Source organism: Lissotriton helveticus, chromosome 3_1, assembly GCF_964261635.1.
Source record: "Lissotriton helveticus chromosome 3_1, aLisHel1.1, whole genome shotgun sequence".
In the NCBI taxonomy this organism is placed as follows: domain Eukaryota; kingdom Metazoa; phylum Chordata; class Amphibia; order Caudata; family Salamandridae; genus Lissotriton; species Lissotriton helveticus.
The window spans coordinates 2,032,366,575-2,032,389,041 of NC_136061.1; the positions used below are offsets into that span (position 1 = coordinate 2,032,366,575).

A 22,467-nucleotide genomic window follows, 5' to 3' on the forward strand; every position below is an offset into this window, starting at 1 on the left:
ACAATGATGAAAGTCAGAGTGAGGAAAGAAGGAGGGATTTTCATCATTTGGGAAAAACAATAGTTCTCAACCAATGAAAAGTGTTCATTTTAGATTATATGACCTAGTCTTACATCATTAGGAAACCAAAAGTGAAATGAACCAATGAAAAGTGTTATTACCAAGTCACATGACCTGCTGTGTTTACGTCACGCGCTTTGCAGGGCCTCCCGGTTTGCTTCCAGAAACCTGTGCTTTGCGACTCGGTAAGCGTACCAGTTCGCTAACGTAGCACGTCATATGACGTATCACGCGACAACGCGAAACGTCATGCGGACGGGAGGCGTCACGATGTTGTTTTCTAACGCGGCAGTTGCGGTAAAGAAACGTTTACCGGCTCGCCGTCTATTTCGCGGCATCAAGGTCAGCTAACGGGAAGCTTCCCGATTCGCGAAGCGGGAACGAAGAAAAAAAAATATTTTAAAAAAAAGTTATTAATAAACATATAAAATATATTTTTGGATTTAAAGAAGAATACATTTTACAGCTACAGATATTAGCTGTTAAAAAACCAATGAAATTCACTGAAAAAACCATAGGTTATAGACCATATATAGTTAGGAATTAGCATTTACAAAACCTTGAAAATTCACTGAAAAAACCATAGGTTATAGACCATATATAGTTAGGAATTAGCATTTAGAAAACCTTATTTTACTCACACAAAACCATTGAAATTCCATATATAGTTAGTTGCACTAACTATATATCGCGCACCCGCAATCCACTGCTGATGATGTCACATATTACATCATTCATGACATGGTCAGTGACATCACTGATGACATCACTGATGACATCTCAAATGACATCACTGATGACATCACTGATGACATCTCAAATGACATCACTGATGACATCATGACACACCAATACCAGTTACTACATACGCACTCACTGATTCCTACGTCTACACACACATTCACTCATTCACCCATACAATCACTCATACATACAGTCACTTAATATTACAACACTATCATATGCACTCATACACCTATGCAGACAGTCACACACTGCCACTCATCCATGGAGTTACTCACACACCAAGTCAGTCCTGTAAAGAATCAATCACACTTCCATTTCTTCATCTATACAGTTAAACACAGAACACCATACTTCAGTGACATCACTGATGACATCACTAATGACATCTGAAATGACATCACTGATGACATCTCAAATGACATCACTGATGACATCATGACACACCAATACCAGTTACTACATACGCACTCACTGATTCGTACGTCTACACACACATTCCTTCATTCACCCATACAATTACTCATACATACAGTCACTTATTATTAGAACACTATCATATGCACTCATACACCTAGTCAGTCCTGTGAAGAATCAATCACACTTCGATTTCCTCATCTATAGTTAAACACAGAACACCATACTTTTCACACATATACTAACACATACTTACTCTCTTATACAATCACTGATACAAGTACACATTGATATGCACAGAGTCACACACCTCCCAGCCAGCCACACACACACTCAGTCTTCCATACATCCAGTCATTCTTCAATATGTAAAACGTATTTAAACTTTACAAAAACACACAGACACTAGATGATGTCATCAGTGATGTCATCAGTGATGTCACTGACCATGTCATGAATGATGTAATATGTGACATCATCAGCAGTGGATTGCGGGTGCGCGATATATAGTTAGTGCAACTAACTATATATGGAATTTCAATGGTTTTGTGTGAGTAAAATAAGGTTTTCTAAATGCTAATTCCTAACTATATATGGTCTATAACCTATGGTTTTTTCAGAGAATTTTCAAGGTTTTGTAAATGCTAATTCCTAACTATATATGATCTATAACCTATGGTTTTTTCAGTGAATATATATATATATATATATATATATATATATATATATATATATATATATATATATATATATATATATATATATATATACATGCCATAGAGTGTACACTATTCACCCAATGATTGAAAACCAAAGTTAAGTGCAATGGTTCAGCACTGAAAACTGTTGTTCATACAATGGTGGAGAATTCCTTTAGGTTAAATAATATAAAAGATGAATTGTAGTATATGTCTTTGCAGCATTGTCTGGGTCTCTTACCATAGTGAGGGATGATGCTCCATGCCATTGCTGATGCGTAGAGTGCACCTATCATCCAAAACATGCATAACCAACTGAGATGCTCCCCCCGCTTCTCACGACAAAGGAATTCAGAGTAATAGGCAAACACGATGGGGAGGGATCCTCCAATTCTGTTTAAAAAAGAAAAGCACACCTATCACTGATACAGTAGATATTTGCGAACAGCAATACAGAATAACTGCAAAACTATTTTTGATTGAATATAAAACAATGGGAGGCACCAAGTGAGTGAGAGGCAGAGAAATAGAGACAAAAGGGGTGACTCAAAAGGAGAATGTGGGTGACATTAAAGTAAATAGATAGACTTTGCTAGGCACAAAGAGAGGAAGTGGGTGAGTGAAAAGAAGGGAGTGAAAAAGAATGTAAATAAATTAATATGTTAAAAGTGAAGGAGAGAGAAGAGATTTGGAACTAATGAGAGAGAGGGATAGGGAAGTAGAGACAGAGAGAGAGAGCAACAGAGAAAACGTGAGGCAGAGATCCCACAAATGTACATACATATATGTCTTTTTGCTATCGTGATGTGTATGTTGATGGTGGTTGGTATTCCCTGAAGAGGTGAGTTTCCTGTTTCCTTTTGAATAATAGGAGGGTTGGATCAGTTATATAACTTGGTAGCATAGACTGCCTTATTTGTATTTCTTTGATGCACATTTTGTTTTGAGTCTGGTGATATCCTTGTTCCTGGTATGGTGCTTTTTGGCCAGGTATACCAGTGTATCAGTTGTGATAACCTTCTGAGCACTGCAGAAAGGTATACCTTAACTGAAATCTGCTTCCAGAAGGAATAGTTTTACTTTCTTCAAGGGGAGAGGTGGCCCAATGATGACTTTATTTTCCTGCAATGTACTGTTTGCCAGTCAGTAATGCGTTAATAATAAATCCAAGTAATTTTGCTTTGCTTTTCAGCTGAGATTTAAGATGTTTAGAATCATGTTGGGTTTCTGGTTGTTTAGTGCAGTTGCAAATAGGAGGAACATTGCCTTTGTTCGGTCTAACGTTAGGTTGACATCCAACACTGGGTCAGTGAATGTCATTATCTAAGATGGTTTTAAGGTATGGTGTAGGTCACCAAGGATATTGTTTAATCCTGATGAGGGATCCGAGAGGTTCAATGTAAGGATTGAACATGATAGACAGGGGGATGGATCCAGGCGGTACACCAGAGAAGTGAGAGTGCTTCTGGGATCTTGTGATTCTTATCTGCATGAACTGTTGGTAGTTGGTAATGTAGGAGCTGACCCATTGCAGGACTGTGTTATAGAAGCCCATGCATGTTTTCAGGAATGTGAATTAATGCTTCACGGTCAGCTCTGAGGAACATGACTACGATCAGAAGACACTAGTCAGTTCTGTGTTGGTGAGTGGGACATATTCCACTATTTGAAGAGTAGCTATTTTATTGCTGCTTTATGGTGTGAAGTTGGATTGTTAGCCCCTTGCATGTTTTTCTTGGTTGTATGTCGTTACTACGAATTCCGTTGCAATGCATGCCTTTTCCACGCATGCGTTACAACGGAATTTGTTTTCCACGCATCACCTTTACCACGAATTTTCCTTTACCACGCATAGATTTACAACGATTTTTCGTTTTAAACTAAAATTCGCCTTACCTTTTTAATTTGTCTCCTCTTCATCTTCGTTTGTTACGTAGGTCACGTCGCTTGGTACGTCGTAAAGAGGAAGCGGATGTTTATTCCAGCTTCCTCTCTCACGACGCTGATTGCTTTGGCATTTAAGGTTCGTTTTTTTGGGGGGGGAGACCCTCCCAACCCCCCTTTTTAATCCTACGCTTTTTTTGGGGGGGGAGACCCCCAAACCCCCCCTTTTTTTTTTGCATTTACCACACATGCCTTTACTGCGTATCTCGTAGTAAAGGTATGCATGGTAAAGGCTGTCGTTGTAACCACGCATGCGTTTTAATGCATGCGTGGTAAATGGTTTCGTGGAAACGGCCACGTTGTAATGGCCGTTTCCCGTTTTTCTTATTGACCTGCTCCTGCATTTTGGAGGAGACTGTATGTTTGGTGATGTTTCTGATGAAGTGGATGTGGATGTTGGGATAGAATTTTACAACGTTGTCTTGTTCCAACGACAGTTTCTTGCAAAGGTGGAGTGTATGCTATTCTTGAGGGTATCAGGGAAGGTTGCTAAACTGAGGAAGGAATTTACAATGTTCAGAATGGGTGTGAATGCTTCTTCTTGAAGAGATATAATGATGGCTGATGTTGGAATGTTGCATCAAAATATATCAAGGTTCAAATGTTTATTAAACTCGTATTTTGACCATTCATTTAACAAGTTATCTAAAATAAATGTCTGATGGGATTAGTAATTGGCAACATGTTAGTAGAGTAATGTTTTGTACAAAAGTTGCAATCAGTGCTATTCTGTGGGTTTTAGAAAGGGAACATAATTAGGAGCATATAAAAGACTAATTAACCTCATGAAGTCAAATTGTAACTGTTTCCATTCTAGGCATTGGCAGAAGATAACCTCATGGCACTTTATCTGTGGAACAGCATTGATTCCTCCAACCCTCATTTGGTAAACACAAGTTGACTTCAATCAGGAATTAATATTTCATGCTGATAAAGAAATGGAAAAAAGGGTAACACCAAGAAAGGGAAGTGGTAAAAATCTATATAGGAGACTGGCGTCATGTGATCATAGCAAAATCCCAGGTGATAAAAGAGGGTATTGGAAGATAATAAAACACTCTCTCCAGCACACATTGAAATCTACGAATATGTTTCAGATGTATATTTTTTCAGATGGCTTTCATTTTATTGATTGAGTCGCCTGTCAGTAAATTGTGATGTGCAGATTTAACAGCAAGTCTTCAATAAATGTCAAAACCAGCCACAGGCTTTAAATAGTGTGCATCGACTGTGAAAGAATCTGGCAGAATTTACTTTTTTGAATAGGGACGAGGAAGAAGTAAAGGGGATTTACTCAGAGCTTTCCTATATGATGACCCACACTGACTATTTATTGTTTTGAGCAAATTCTGTGAGAAATGAAGAAACATTAACATACCCAAATCCAGAAATAAGGCGACAGAAGAGGAAAAGTCCATATCCCTGCATGAAGGAAGAGACGAATGCAAAGACTCCATTGATGATAAGTGAGATGATGAGGCATTTTCTTCTCCCAATCTTATCTGCTAGACCACCCCACACGAAGGCTCCCAACATCATTCCAAGGTAGACTATTAATCCTGTGAAAAGGTGAAGACAGCTGTGATTAAAATCTCTAATATAGATAACACAAAATTCAGCAAGAAAGACCTTGCTAGCTCTAAGGTTAAGATGAATGTTATTGTATCACCACCACTTATATACATCAAACGCATTACATAAACAACCCATACACGCAGAACAAAAGCAATACAATCTAATTTAACTCATCTTAGTGAAAAACTTGATTATTTCATTGACCAGATTTTTTACTGCTGGTAAAATGTTTTCTTGTTTACACAAATTGTCTTCATAAACATTTTAAAAGGAAGCATTTCTGCTGGTGGGTGCAGAGGACCAAAGGAAGCACATCAACATTATCTACAATAAAGCCCTCGTTAAAAATGGGTTGATAAATCAAACGTGCAATATGTGTCCTGTTACTGCATATATCAAAATCTTGAGTTTTGAGTTAATTGATCAGCAGGTCAAATCTGTGAATGTTTATTAGGATAAACTACCCAATAAATACCAGAACAGGTGGATATTGGTAGCATAAACACAAAGAGCTCAATGTTAGTCCCCAAATGCACGTAATAGTCATTTTGTTTTAGATAAATAGCGACAACCTTGGCATCATTTTTATCATGTTTGATATTTATTGCATGCAATAAAGACTTACTCATACTGACGGCCTTAAGGGGTAATTCTATAATTGTTTTGTTATTTATTTTAGTTAGCTAGAGGAACATCAACTGTCTCAAGCTCAGGTCAGATAACCTGGAGATGGAAATCTTCGGAAAAGAAACCTTATTTTGTATCTCAGCCTGGTGACCAGCCAAATTCAGATCAGCACCCACCCCAGCTTATCAATCTAGGAACCCAGGGATAGTGATATAGTATCGATGACCTACACAATCAACATGATTCACTTCTCTTTCCACACTATCAAGATCCTCAGGAAAAATGTTCAAATGGCTCCCCTAAACACCCAAAGGCCATTATTCTGGCTCTTATCACCAGCAGACTGGACTATTGCCACATTATCTATGCAAGCATTATGCTCAGCTCACTAGGAGAGTGCAGGTCCTCCAAAATGTAGCAGCCAGTCTTATGCTCAGACTCCCACACTTCACACATATCAACTCACTTCTCACAGATCTCCACAGATCTCCACTGGCTCCCTATCTAAAAATACTACCTTTTCAAGGTCCTCACACACACATTCAAAATGCCCTACACCTTCTAGCGTCACATACCTTGACTGCCACATCAGCTTCCACACCTCAACCAGAAACCTTCCCTCTGCACAGCTAAAGTGTCAGAGCGGCATGTGCACTTACTTGTACCTAGCTCCTAAAGCCTAGAACAACCACCTTCCTTGAAGTCCGCAAGAAACTGAAAACCTAATTTTTCCATTAGGCACCTGTCATAGCCAGCACAATGCCTTCTTCCAGGCCTGAATACTTGTCCATGTGAGATGTGCGCTGTACAAGTACACATACCATACTACACCATAACATAACATAACAGTTTGAAGATCACTCAAACAAACAAAAGAAATCCAACAGCGCCTGAAAAACGATTGGAGGACTGCTATTTTTAGCATTAAATAATAAAGAAAAAAAAGAAATTAGCACTTACTGGTGCACTTAATGGTGGAAGTACTCCTTATTCCATTTCTAGTGCACCCATAAAAAAGACAGGGAAAGAAGTACAGCGAAAGGAAAATAAGTAAAGAAAAAGGGACGGCTTCAGGGAACCAGGTGGGCAGGTAAAATGTAGGGGAGATACAATTAAAAATTGCAGGTCAAGATTTTCTCTGTTGTCGAAAAAAAATGTTGGGAGGAGTAAAATCTATTTAGGGGTAAACGAGAAGCAACAATGAAAAATAAAGGTGAGAAGGTCGGAAGCAGTGGTGATGGGTTTTGGTTGGTTATACAGCTAGAAACAGAAAAGAAGAAACATGAATATGGCAGTGGGGAGAAGAACAAGGAGAGAAAAAAGATGAAAAAAACCTGCTTCAGTTCAGTATTTTTCCACATTTACATTTTGAACTGATCATCAACTCCTGTCTCCCATATAATTAATTATTGCTTTTATGTTGGTTGGTTTAAACGTTCAGCCTCATTGGTTTTTCAAGCTCCTTCACTATCAGAAAACTATGAGATACAACAGTTTAAAAGACACTTAAACAGAAAGGCTTTCTGTAAATCATATAACATACCTTTGTATATTTGGAGAGACATTTAAGGCAATGTTATGATTAAAGTGACTATTTAAAAGGTCCTTTAAAGCTTGGCAAACAGTGGATAGGGAAACAAATAAACATGTTCTATAATCAGATACAGATACAATTATGGCTAGGTGGGTATTTTAAAAATACACCTAACGTTGTTGAAAAACAATATTTTTCGTATTCTCATATTGTTAGCTTTCCAAGTCCTTTTTGTGCCTTATATAACAGGATCTGGAACTTACTCCAAAAATATTTTCAAACAGTAGAATCTTTTTCTGGGATTGGCCGGTGGCACACTGTTTTAAAATATTCCAAAGACTCGCGAGATCAGAAAACCTGCCAGACTAAACTATGCAAAATCAGACGGGTAATTGTATCAACCACCTAGTCGGAAAACTTATATTTAGCCAAGAATTAATAGTACCTATTTGATATATATGTTTTTGTATGTTCTCATGACACAATTTTGTATAATCAATACCTTAAATCAATGGAAAAATATTTTTAAAAAGGGTGCTTCCACAACAAGAGACAAAAAGGAAGAAAATGAAGACGGTAGCAGAGAGAAGGATGAGGAGGGAGAAATGAGGACTTAAGAAGTATGAGAAAGGAAAAAAAGAAGTGAATAAAAGGTGAACAAGCTAAAGATGGCAGGTTCATGTGGCCTTTCTTTCTCCTCCAATGAAGTAAAAAAAAGTATGGAACAATAGTGCAGTGGGATTGGTACAATGGGCTAAGTTACTCAAAATGAGTAATTTACTCAAAATGAGTAAGTTACTCGTTTTGGTATTCACAGAAGGCACTTACTCATTTAATGAGTAAGTGCCTTCTGTGAATACCAAAATAAGTAAGTGCCTTCTGTGAATACCAAAATGGTAGTAAGTTTAGGATTTTGTCTTAAGTTAGTTCTGTGAATCTGGCCATTAGAGCACAATTTCAAGATAAAAGGCATTTACCGAAACACATTTTAACACTTGGTAAATGCTAATTATTTGGGAACTTTTGAGAAAAGAGGTTAAGCGAAATAGGTCTACTAACTTAGGGCCTCAATTATGAGACTCCCTGCGCCTCCCAAACATCACTTTTTGTAACGTTCCGTTATCAGGCAGCACTAAGCCACTTTTTTGGCTTAATGCAGCCTGATAAATATCAGTTGTAATGAAAATGAGAGGGACCCCTTAGAACCAAAGAAATAGGGTACAATAAGACGATATCAGAAAGAGGGTTTCCTTTGAACTACACTCCATGAATAACTTATACCACTGACCACATCAACTGGTACTAACCATAGCCACACAATCTCTAAACCACTTATCATTCACCATAAGCACAAGGGAGATATAATAGTAAGTCCAAGGTCACAATACGAAATTGTAAAAATAGATCTATTTATTGATAATTATATCAAAAAGGTATACAAAAGAAGATACAAATTGCTTCTAAAGTTAAAAACAACCTCAAACTATTATTTAAAAGACTTTGTCATAACACATAGTGGAAAAAAAACCTTTGCACATGTTGTTAGTGTTCATTTGTAGCAGGACCACCATGAAGTCTATAATTAATTCATAAAGCTAAAACACACTAAAATGAACAAACATTACAATCTGACAGAGAGAGTACACACAAAAGACAAAACACTTTGTCATAAACAAAACACACATCTGTGGTAAAACAATAGAAAGCACTATGGGCCAGATGTAGGTAAATCAGAAATAGCGATTTCTTAATAGCAAATTTTTACCGGTTTGCCATTTAAGAAATCGGTATTTCCTATGTAGGTAAAGATTCAGTAAAAAATACTGAATCCTTAATATTCCTTATTACCGAATCGGTAATTGAGATTCGTTAATAAGGAATACCTACCCATTCATTTGTATGGGCTTGGAGGCCCATAGGAATGAATGTGAAGACATTCAGTATTAGCGATTCGGTATTGATACCGGAAGGCATTTCAAGGGTGCCAGGGTGTCCAAATGACACCCTGTTGCACCCCTGAAATGTGCATGTGTGCACATGTGGCACACATCCATGCCCTTAGGGCACATTTCAAAAAGCAAAAAAATGCTTTTTGAAAGGAAATCCCTACTTACCACCAACGTGAAATTGGTGCTAATTATCGATTCCTTAAGGCTCAAAAGCACTCTTTAATGTGCTTCCTACATTGCATTTAAGGAATCGGTATTACCGATTCCTTAAATGCAAGAGCAATAAGGAATCGGTATTAAGGAATCGGTATTTACCGATTCCTTATTTACCGATTCCTTACCTACATTAGGAATGGCTAAATACCGGTCGGTAACGCTGAAATGTACAGAATTTCGGCATTACCAACCAGTATTTAGCCACCTACATCTGTCCCTATGTGTCCACAATCAGCAGCAATACTGCATGCATACTGGGACAGTGAAGGCCTAAATAGTAACAGGTAAAGTTGCTGCCTGACTATTTTTTTTGACCGGCATAACTAGTATTTAAATGTCTCACTCAGATTAAAAATTGGAAAAATTACCTAAAGTTTTTATTTTTCTTCATAACTGTATATATTTAAAACAGTCATTATGGAAGAAAGCACTTTTAATTGGTTTCTAGAGATGCCTTAATGACTCCTGACTGATAATTAAAGTAAGCAAAGACAGAAGGGCCATCTTCAAAATAAACATACATGATTTCATTTCAAGTTCTATTTAAGCATCATGTCTGAGTCTTTGCAAACACTTAAAACGTAAACAAATGGCTGGAATTTTCTGTGGGAAAGGTGGCAACTCCAGCAGCAGGAGCTGCTCATCAGGCATTCACTGTCCCGTCATTCAGTGGGAGTGAATTCAATGTTGAGAAAAAAAACAACAGATGCTCTACCACAGAGAAGACCCAGTTTTTCGCTGTGCTGAGTAAGAACAAAAACTGAACTCATAAGTCAGTGCTGACAGGCTCTGTCTTAGCTTGATTTTGAAATGAGAGAAAGCAGCTTGGAGGGAAGTTAGGAGAGGCACTCAGGTAAGAGTGGAACGTGGTGTTGGGGGAAGCACAGCTGTGAAAAAGCAATAAGGGGGAGAACCACATGAGGGTGTGAGCAACACGAAAGGGGCAGGGGAGAAGCACACTGGTGAGAGAGAGCAACAAAACACGGGGCACAGCAGAGGAGGCAAGAGAAATGCATGAAGGAGCCTTCTGACAAACAAATGCATTCTCTTGGAGTGCTGAAACAAAAAAGAAAATGTAGCGCCTGAAAACAACATGGGGGAGAACACAAGTAATGAGGCCATGATCTAATGGAGGGACAAACACAAGAAGAGGAAGGAAAGCCCACACCAGCTGACACATAAGAAGTGAACCAATGAAAATGCCAATTGAACTAACCAGTGGTAAGCAATACGTGGGCTCTAAGCCCACTGTAAGCTGACAATAGTTTTTTTCACAAACAGACAGCTTGCACCGCATAACAAAGTGGTACACTATATATTTGGAATCTGTGTCCTCAACCTAAAAGAAGGCTTACATGCAAGTACATTGTGTAGGTATAGCTACATCTTTCACATGGCAAGTGTAGGTGTGATTGAAATATACAATTTAATAGCTCTGACCTTCAAAGTTATATCCCACAACATTTTCGAAATCCGATTTAATGGTGAAATTCGATTTTTGCCAACTTAACTTTATAAAAATGTACTCCGAGCTGCCTGAGTCAGAAATTGCATACATCCATGTCTGCTACTGTTTGCACCTCCAGAACTGGAATAAACATCTTTGGCTGGGAAAGTTAAGTATCCTGGCTCGGAAGACTATAGCCTGCCTCAGAGCCCAGTAAGGACAGAGAGGTGTTAACTACTGATCGCTTAGACAGGATTAGCTAACTAGGAGTGGACAAAAATGTTTGGCAGAATTAAGGAATGCTTTAGCATGTTTGTTTTGACTTGTTGATGCCACAGGCTTCTCCTATTTGTTCCCAGAATCCACTTAGACAGCCTGTCTCTAGTAACAGTGAGAGAGTGAGCCAGTGTAGACGCTGAAGGCAGGTCTGCCTGATTGTAGAAAGGTTCTACTATATTGAAACAGGGGTTCTTGAATAATTTTACATTAAGGCGAAAAGGAAGTGCTTCAAAAGAAGGCGGGGGACTGGGAGAACATTACAAGGACTGGGTAACAGAATTTCTCAAAATCACCTGCTGGTGCATAGGATAAATCTGGCACTTCACCATTGCCTCCTCAGAACTATCCTGGACCTGAAAAGACTGCACTGGAAGGGCATGTTTGATGGCTCTTGACTCCTGCTGGAAAAAGAGGACTGACCCCAGGACTCCTAAATCCTGCTGGTACCCAGGGATTGAGACTGCTCTTCAATCGCCAAGTGGTTTGCCGCCTTCTTCAGTGACATAAAGAGAGCCCAAGTGACCACAGAGTACCGAACCCTGCAGGAGACCTTGCATATGGAGAGAAAGCTGATTCCTAAAGGCTTGCTCTGGGGAGTAAGGGGCTGCAGAACTGACTAGAAGCAACTTTCCCAGCAGGTGGGTAAAAGTGCAACTCTTTTATAATGCCTGGAGGACCAGGAGAAGTGCTGAGGCTTTTCCAGGGCGGTCGCTCCAAAGGCTAACAAGAAATCCAGGTTTGTCCTACTCTGTTTGCTGCAACAAAAACTGGTCCCCTGGGACTTTGTGATTAAGGTATGCATATTTGTGTAGCCCTACCTGGCTACAGCATCTATTTTAGATTTAGGTTTAAAAAAAACAGTAACTAAGTGGATAATGTAAACTCTGGCAGGCTGTGGTCTGCTAGGGCAGCAAATAGATGTACTCCTCTACCCTGATGGACTACATCTCACCATATTTAGAGATCTCCATCTGCTTGGTAGAGACAGCTAAGCCTGCAGAGGTGCCTCTGCAATGTTTGCTCCTCTGAAGGCATTGAAAGTCTGCTGTTAGGCTACCATGTTACATGCAGCCATTCAGCAAAAATAAACTTCCAAAGTGAGAGGAGTAATTTTTAATAGTTCATAATGTTTTCTTTTCAGGCGACGAGGCACCCAGGTTTTTCCAGGCGGTCTCAAACATAACAAAATGTACTTCAAATTGTCCACCCTAAATAGGTTGGCTGGTCTAAGGTACTGACACTACCAGCCCTAAGCTTGTCAAGACATCAGTGTGTAAAGTTCTACTGACGGAGTCATGGGAGACACCACCAGCAGAAACATGATTGTCCACTGAACTCTAAATGGAGCTTAGGCTAACATATGTAGGTCAGGTGGAAGAGAGTTCCTGGCTGAAGTAGATTCCCCATAGAAGGATTGTTTGTGGGCCACAGTGATCTTAAACTTAGCAAGGGGTGTTACTTGACCTACTTAAAATTGTCAGAAGAATTGCTGTGTAAAGCAGGCATTGGTCATCCAGACTTTGAATTGAAGTGCGAATGATACGAGGAACCAGTGTAAGTGTTTCAAAATGAGGGTAAAGTGAACATATGTTTTTTGCTGAGTTCACTACTATTGCCACTGAAGAGTAGTATGGCTTTAAGACGGATGTACGTTGTTACAATGCATGCTTTTAGCACGCATGCTGTAACAACGCGGTTTTTATAACGCATTCTTTTACAACGCATAACAGAAAGGGGTGTTGGATAGTGAATATTTTAATTTACTATTCCAACACCAGTCCCCGTTGACACTAGGGAAGGTGTTGGATAGTAAATTAAAAGTATTCCCTATCCTTGAGCGCCCCCCAGAGTCATGCGTTGTAATAGAATGCGATTTAAAAACCGCGTTGTAATAGCACTGCGTGCTAAAAGTTGCGTCATAAACGACGTTCCCCCTTTAAGACGGGTAGTGGATTCTTTGGTACTCCAGCAAGGTTGGTGTTTCCAAAATCCAGCCGAGTTATGACTACTAAGCAAATGGCTGTTTTGATGTTTCAGGAGGGTATGATTTGGCAAATATTATTTTTTGAAGAAGAAAATTGATTGCTTTTGCCACTTTGCCTATATGTGGGATAAGTGTGAGAGCCAAATATACTGCTACAAATAAACTACTGAAAGGATTTACACCAAACCATCAAAAGCACACAGTCTAAGCAAATGTTTACATTCCTGCCGCATTAGGTGCAAATTCGTTTAGTAGTTTGGACTGCAGATGCAAGCAAAACTTTCTGTGCAAGCTAAAATAGGAAAACGAATTTTTATTTATCCTTCTCTTAACTTTTTTCCCCTGCACAGAACTACATGAGAGTTAGCATGATACCTTTGGGTTCCTCCATTTCCGGTAATGGTGGCCGCAACATTTTCCCCTGATATTACAATAAGCCAATCAGATCTTTTCATATCCGCAGATCCACTGCAGGATCCGTTGAATCAAAATGGCTAGTGGGAAAAAAAGCTCCCTCAGTCAGTCAGATCTATGTACTTTTAAAATCTCTTGGCGGGCAGATGTCTGAGGTACAGGTATCGTGGATACTGCGCTAATAATACAAATTAATAAGAAAAAAACAAACAAAATAAGGGCATGTATCTCTGTATATATATTTTTATACTTACCAGAGCAATGCAAAATAAATATATAAATAACTATACTTAAATAGAGCTTTTATTGGATGCACACGGGACAGCTCCTACACAGCCAGTGGGGGGTCCTGGCCCTCTGTTCACAGCCAACTGCAAAAGAATCAAATGCAATACACGTAATCTGGCCATATTTCTGGTAGAGGCCAAAACCATTTGGGAGCAAAATAGGCTGCCGAACACAAACATTATAATATGTTGGGCAAGGCGGCGCTAGGTGGCGCACGAGCGGAAAGGCTGCAGATTCGTGAGGCTCCCGCTGTCCGGTTCTTTATCCAACATTTATCCTTGGTCTACGATCCCCTAAGAGGGCAATAATTGTGGCCCTTGCCTGACGGAGCACTGGGGGTGTATAGGGACTGAGCGCTACTGTCATCCTGCCAGCATAGAGTTATTTCTGGCGGTTGGTAACACGACTGTGACGTCCCCCCAGAGGTGTTGTGGTGCTCTGAGCGGGGAACAACAGCTACGTGAGTGCCGTGGTCTACACACGCAGAACAGGCCGCACATGAGGGTGCGACCTTACGGCATTGCTGCGGAGCCAGTAGGCACCAGAGGAAGCAGGCGGAACAGTTGGCGGGCTCTGGCGGGCCTGATTGTGGTTCCGCAGTCCCTAGAACATACAGCACTACCGCGGTGGCCCGACAACCACTCGGTGACAGGCCCAACATCGCAATGAGGCGGCGGCCATTACGGAAACCTAACTTCTGGAGCTGGAGGCTTGGCGTTTGCTGAGGGCAGCTGCGGATCCCACAACCCCACGGTGATCGCGGTGAGAACGAGGAGCTCCCCTTTAATATGTATTGCAGGCGCAAGATCGCTGGCTGCTAATAACGTGCCACGCGGTGTGAACTGTGAGGCGATGTGACATTCGGAGCGGAGAGCCACAGCCATGAGAGCGCCACGGTTCCAACGAGGCGAGTGGGCTGCGTGACTGCATGCATTGGGCTCCCCGAGACGAGGCACCTCTGAGAGATTGCAGGGGCAGGAGGGGATACTGCCTGACCTCAGCTGTTTGAAGGGCAGCGGCGGTCGCACGGGAGCCCGCAGGAACTTACTAGCGGATTACAGACCGGTTAACGCTCCAGTGACTACTGTAAAATGGCGGCACCCAAAGCGCATACTTAAACTTATGGCAATACGTGTTGATTACTGAGGGCACTGCAACTGGAATAGCACTTGGGTCACAGATACCACGTCCCTGTCTGGTTGTATGGTGATTACATGGTTGGAAGGGACAACACGTCATGATCTTGGTGGCGGTATATATTCTTGAAGTCCTCAAGACGTGCGGAGCGAAGAGGATGTCTGAGTATCCCGGCTCATGGTGAAAGACTCACGGCTCTACATGAATAATACTCCCTGACGGTGTCCTGGTGACGGCGTGTCTCACGGAACGGACCACGAGGGAGCAATTGTTGCGACTTCAACATATGAGGAAGTCATCTTGCACAGTATCGCCTGCAGGGGAGTTGTCCACAACGATCAAACATACCTGCATGCATCGGTGGATACCATCACTGAATTGAAAGCTGGGAGGTTGTCGCGAAGGCTCGGGTGCTCTGCCCTCTGTGAGGGGATCCACTGCCACAGATAGCTTCGCAGGTCACTACTCAGCCTGCACTCCTCATAGAATTTACTAAAGTGTGATTGTATAACTGGTGTAGCCACATGGGTAGGCTGGACTCCCGTCAACTGCACCTTACCTTTGAGGCTAAGCGGAACACCAAAAAGCCGCCTGCGGAGGAAGAGGCTACTGCGTCGGAGAAGCCGTCCGGCAGGAACACCGGTTCTGACAGCAACCTGCACACTATACTCACTGAAATGAGGCAAGGATTTGCGACGATAGCGGGAAAAGTGGACACGCTCATGACCCGCATGTATAGTATCGCACGCAAACTTGACAGCCATGCCACCCGGCTTAAAGAAGCAGAGCAACGGATATCAGATTCGGAAGACGTAACGGAACAACTGAAAACAGCGGTGACACAAGTGGATAAGCTCATGAGAATGAGGACATTGAAGCTCGCAGCCGCCGTAATAATGTACAAATTTTAGGTGTGCCTGAAAGCACCAATAAGGGGCGCTTAGAGAACTACATTGAAAAAATGCTGATGGCAGTCACCACTGAGGGTGCACTCTCTGCTCAATTTATAGTAGAGAGGGCGCACAGATCGCTAGGCCCGAGACCGCCTCCCGGAGCAACTCCTCGGCCCATTATAGCGCATCTTCTCAATTATCGTGACCGCGATACGGTCTTAAGAGTGGCGAGAGAGAAGAAACAACTTAACTATGACAGAGTCAACTTTACCATCTTCGCTGACTTCACGGTGTGGGTCCAAGAAGAGAGATGGAGGTTCAATGGTGTGAAACAGAAGCTGTGGCAAGAGCCGGTGGACTATGCTTCATTAAATCCTGCGCGTCTACGTGTAACCCACCAGGGGAAACAGGTTATTCATACAACACCACAATCGGTGGAGAAATTCTTGAAGACGCTGAAACCTAGTAAGATGGTCTCGACGGGACAGGGGGAGCCGGAAGAGGCGCCACTTTAAGATGTTGAATAAACATTTGCAGCATTGAAGCAGCGAAAGAGTAGCTACAGGACAGCTGATGCGGAGTGGCTGCGGGATCTACTAACACTGAACGACTGTAATGTGTACCAGAACATGTTGCTTTGGGGTATATTGTCTGTTAATGTTCCACCACTAGCCAGTTTTGCTACGGGGGAGGCGTAGCATCATCAATAGATTTTACCGGATGCCCTTGCTGGTATTGGGGACTAATAAGAGCAGGAAGGTTCCTGACTAGAGGCAAGGTTTGAGTGTGTCACCTGGTGGGATAACCCCAATGGGAGTACCCCTGTTGAAACTTGGTTTGGGTATGTTGGGGGAGGTGGGAGGGGTGTTGTTGTTGCTGGCATGATTGGGATGCTACAGTGGGTGGGGGCTGCGGTGTTGGGAATGTTCTTTTACAAGCAGAGGAGGAAGATATTGTGTGTGGTCCAGCTAGTCATAATGTTTGGGGAGGTGGGACTGTAAATGCTTATGCTGCTGAACTGTTCTATCGCATACATGACACAGGATGACGGGGATTGGTAATGATACCTCTTTAACGATAATGTCTTGGAATATACAGGGGTTGAACGATGCAAGGAAAGGTAGGAATATCTTGACATACTTAGAACGACATCAGGTACACATCCACTATTACAAGAGACACATATACATCCACACTCACATAACACCTTTGCGAGTAGATGGGCGGATGTCCGGTTATTTTCATCATACTCCTTCTACGCCAGGGGCACAGCCATATTGATAAAAAAATCTATGCGGTACTTGGTCTTGGGAGAGTTGCTGACCCCATCTGGGAGGTATGTTATTGTATGGGGTGGACTGGGGACTGATACTGTGACACCTGAATTTGTTACGGTGCTGTGGGGTCGGATTGTCAATGTTGGGTCTACACTCATTATTTGGGGGGAGATTTTAATGTTGCTATGATACCTACCCAGGATAGGGCTGATGGAAACACACGCTACAATAGTCGGTTCAGGGAAGTTCTGCAGGATATCGTGGAAGAAAGTAGACTGATAGATTGTTGGCGATTTGCATATCCTCTGAGGAGGGAAGGGACACACTTCACATCTTACACTGGCACATGGGCACGCCTAGATTATTGTTTCATTTCTTGAGGGCTCAGTGCGGATCTCCGGAAAGCTGCACACCTACCAGAACATATTCTGATCATTGTCCTGTGTTGATACAGTTGAGTGTGCCCGGCTGTGACAGACCTAGACCGCCATGGCGACTTCAACCTAACGCATTGTTGGATGAGGTGTTCAAAAGAGAACTTGGGGAGGAGATTGCCGCCTTCTTTCCCCGTAACAAGGGATCGGTGGACAGCGTAGAAGTTGTATGGGAAGCATTTAAAGTTACGGTACGTGGATACTGTATCTCCAAGAGCTCCGGGGTTTTACGAGATATACAGCGGACGATCCGTACCTTGGACCGAGAATTGAAGGGGTTGGAGTTACTCATGGTGCATGGAAGGGTGGGAAAGGCGCATAAGGATTTTAGAGCTAAATTGTCAGAGTATGAAGAGGAGGCAACAAGGGAGGCTCGGTTTCGGTGACGACACTGGGTGGCGCGTAGATATAGTGAAGGGGAACGGCCGGGGAAGGCCGTGTCAGAGATTACCAGAAATCCACGTTTCAGCAATAATATTTTGGAAATTAACCGGCCGGAGGGAGGGTCCTGTCAGGACAATGCGGGAATCTTGGAAATATTCGCGTCGCATTATGGTCAATTGTACACTACGCAAAGTGTGGGAGAGGTAGGGCTTGATGACTTCCTGGGAGATGTTGCACTCTGTTGGCTGATTGATGTACATAGAACATTCCTTAGCGCCCCATTGGAACTAGAGGAGATTAGGGAGGCGATAATGTCACTCAAGAATGGGAAGGCGCCGGGGTTGGATGGGCTGCCCGCTGAATTCTACAAATGCTACATTGACATTATGGCCCCGGTGCTGCAGGAGGTGTTTGAGGAGTCATTGGAGGTGGGGGTTCTACCTCTTTCAATGCGAGAAGTAGTGATCACGTCCCTCTTGAAGCCTGGTAAAAATCGTACGGTTTGCGATTCTTACCGCCCGCTGTCATTGATTAATTGTGACGCAAAGATCTTAGCTAAAGTTCTGGCTACCCGATTGTCCCTCCTGATGACCAAGATTATACTCCTGGATCAGGCTAGATTCGTTCCAGGCAAGTCTACTAATCACAATTTGTGCACTTTGTTTTCCTTGATCCAGACAGTGGCGCCTAAATTTCCGGTCGCTGCGATATTTTTAGATGCATCAAAGGCATTTGATTCGGTTGAGTGGAAGTACTTGTTCGCAGTTCTGCAGCAATGGGATTCCCTAAATTATTTGTATCATGGGTGCAATTACTCTACACTCAACCTACCGCTCGAGTTCTTATAAATGGGCATCTTTCTACTTCACTCTCTATAACGTGAGGTACTAGGCAGGGGTGCACTCTTTCCCCCCTTCTTTTTGCCATTGCAATAGAACCGCTAGCGTGTCAGCTCCGACAACTCTATCGTAATAGTGCATTTAAATGCTTCCAGCGACAAATCGCGATTTCTCTTTATGCTGATGACTTCACGCTATATGTTACAGACCCGCAACATAATCTGAACCCCTTACTGCGCGAATTTGTTGTGTTTGGTAGATTATCTGGGGTGCAAATTAACGGGAAAATCACAATTTTTCCCACTTACAACTGATGTTCCGGAGTTTCCCTTAGATTACCCATTCGAGTGGTGTCACTCTGACCTCTGCTACTTGGGAATACAAGTATCTAGGGATAGAGAAGAGACGCTCAGACTTAATTATGGCACGGCGATCACTCAATTGACATCCAGTGTTACAAGATGGATATCCTTACCCTTGTCTATGGCTGGCAGAGCCTCGCTCATTAAAATGGTGATACTGCCACGCTTCTAATATCTCTTCTTAAACGTCCCTTATTACCCAGGAGCCTTTTTCTTTAAAACATTGCAAACTGAACTTATTCGATTGTTCTGGGGTGGAAAGCAACCACGGCTTAAATGGTCAGTTCTGGCACAGACCTATGATAAAGGCGGCTTTGATATTCCTGATTTTGAAGTGTACTAGGCTCATTATGCATATCATTGGATGGTGCCTACGCCCTGTATGCCACAAATAGCAGTGGAGGATTGGGTGGCACATCCCCTTCCCTTGAATGGCCTCATACATGGCCCTGTTGAGGCCTTAGAGACACCGCCCACAACAGTGACCTGCACGATCGATGCTTGGAGACGAGTTGCAGAATGGTTACACATTAAGTTGTTATATTCTGATCGGCTACCACTAACTTATCATCCCAAACTGGTGCTGTTGCAGGAAACGGGGTTCCAAGCACTTTGCCAGCGCCTTAAGATAACTAGTTGGGGTGATTTGTTCCTGGGGTGGCAGTTTCGGTCCATGGACCTGTTTTTTGGAGATGTACGTCCTACACCACTCGAGATCTTTTTTTTATGTAAGGCTGAGACAGGGAATGAGGGAAGTCTTACCGGAATTTCCACGGGAGCCCGAGAGTTTATCTCCGCTGCAATGTATGTTAGGGTCCGCAAACGGGACATACTTGGTATCTAGTATCTATTGTAGTATTAGGGCGCAGTGGCAGGGGTATGAGGGGTAAGCTCGTATGCGTTGGGGTGAGGATATGGGTAAGGAGGTTTCTGATGCACAGTGGAGCTACTGTTGTGGAATTACAGCAAACATATCAGCTAGCTGCAGACTCAAGATTATTCATTATAGGTTCTTGCAGAGACTGTATTATACACCGGCTACGAAGTACAGGTTTCACTTGACCGTCAATGATAGATGCCAAAGATGTAGAGCGGCAGGCGCTGGCTTTATGCATCTGGCGTGGGAGTGTCCTGGTGTCTTGGAGTATTGGACGCAAGTGCATACGGCTCCGGAGACCATGGTAGGGGTCACACTGAATAGAGATCCACTAATTGTGTTGTTGGGTTACACTATCCAAATGCCCTAGCAATGCAGAAAGTTCCTGGATATCGCCCTCCTGTTGGCCAAACGAAGAGTGGCGTGCCGCTGGAGAAGGGGGAGAGCCCCAAAGTTTAACGAATGGCTCAATTATATACTATACTGTCAAGAGCAAACTGCCATCTATGCGGAGACACGGCCGATGGCAAGCAGGTCTACAGATGTATGGGGGCCACTGAACACTTACCTTCTAAGCACTGCAGAGTCAGACTCGGAAGGATCAATACACAGTAATGTCCAAGAAATCGCGAGTGGAGAGGAACGGCCTTAATGTCATAGCATGGTCTCATCAGTTTATAACATACTATCTTAGGATACGTTATTGGTGGAGCTATGGGGTGTATTGCACTGTTATTCAAGAGGGTGGATGTCCCAGGATCTCTGCTACAACGTTTTGTAATGCTGTGACCTGGTTTTTCCTTTCCAGAATTTGTATGTGTCCTGCTTGTATTTTGAACACTGACATGTTTTTGCCCTTGCTGGTTCGGACCCCATCGGCCTGTACATTGTTGTTGCTGTATGCACTGCGCATAATTTATTGATGTCCCTGCTTCTGTTTTTAACGAATTATGTCATCTATGTTGGACCACACGAGAATGTACCTCTGTATATTTTGCACCAAATGCTCAAAAATAAAGTTAAAAAAAATAAAATAATAATAATATGTTGGGCAAAAATTAATTAAAAGTCTTGGAGCTGCGCATTCTAAAAAGAAGGGACAAATGCAACAACAGGAGCAAAAACTCAAAATTGGACACACAAGAGGTTACATAGGATGCAAGGAAATCAATTCTCAACAATACAATTTACCCAATTAAGGCGAATAAAGAGAGAGATAAATATCGTAGAACGAATTCTTTGTCAAACGGGTTCAGATGAGAACACTCAAAAGGAACTAAGGCTTCTAAAAACGAGCAAGAAGAAACTTATCTGGTCAGCAAACCGAGAAAATGCAGATAAGGCATGGGCCAAACTGCTAAATGACACATAAGCCAATAACAGCACCAGGTTCTGGCGCATAGTAAATAACTTAGAGAACCCAAGGGCCTGGGGAATCAACTCTCATTTGACCAAGGAGGCCTGAGCCAACTACATTTGACATCATTTTAACTATGAACAAGATGATATGGCACCTGAGGCACGAAGGAGCAGAAAGCACTGGTCGGGTGAAGAAAAGAATCCCACCAATCTTATATAAGCAAGACCAGGGGACTGGGCGGCAGCATTACTGCCACTCTTCACCCATAGCCTGGAAGCAGAAAGAATACCAGATTCCTTGAAGGGTTCAATTATTTCACCCATTCATAAGAAAGGAAGCAAAAATGAAGCGAAAAACTATAGGCTTGTCGCCTTAATAGATAATGATGCCAAATAGTTTGCGGGCCTCTTATTGGAAGAGCTTATCGATTGGGCATCTGGATCGGCATCAATCCCGGGATTCCAAAAACGTATGGGGACATCGGCAAAAATACTCGCCTTATCTTTTATAATCGACATCATCAAAAACATCAACAAACCGCTTTTTATTTGCTTCATAGATTATACATCTGCCTTCAACAGCATTGACAGGAAGAAACTTTGGTCAAAACTTTCTAAAATGGAAATTCCACCAAAACATTTGCTCCATACTAATACATGGGTACAAATAAAGTTGGGCACCAGTGACTGTCTATTCAGGAGAATACCATCAACCAGGGGGCCGAAGCAG

The 22,467-nt window shown here is 42.2% G+C and overlaps 1 protein-coding gene across 1 annotated transcript in view; it reads right to left on the reverse strand.

The window, feature by feature from the left end:
• Positions 1 to 22,467, reverse strand: part of SV2B (synaptic vesicle glycoprotein 2B) — a 624,280-nt gene that overhangs the window by 242,156 nt on the left and 359,657 nt on the right. The window contains exons 3-4 of the mRNA XM_078684094.1: positions 5,241 to 5,421; positions 2,160 to 2,311 (exon numbers count right to left, since the gene is read on the reverse strand). Of these exons, the coding sequence (XP_078540220.1) occupies positions 2,160 to 2,311; positions 5,241 to 5,421 (333 nt within the window). The remainder of the gene's footprint in view (positions 1 to 2,159; positions 2,312 to 5,240; positions 5,422 to 22,467) is intronic.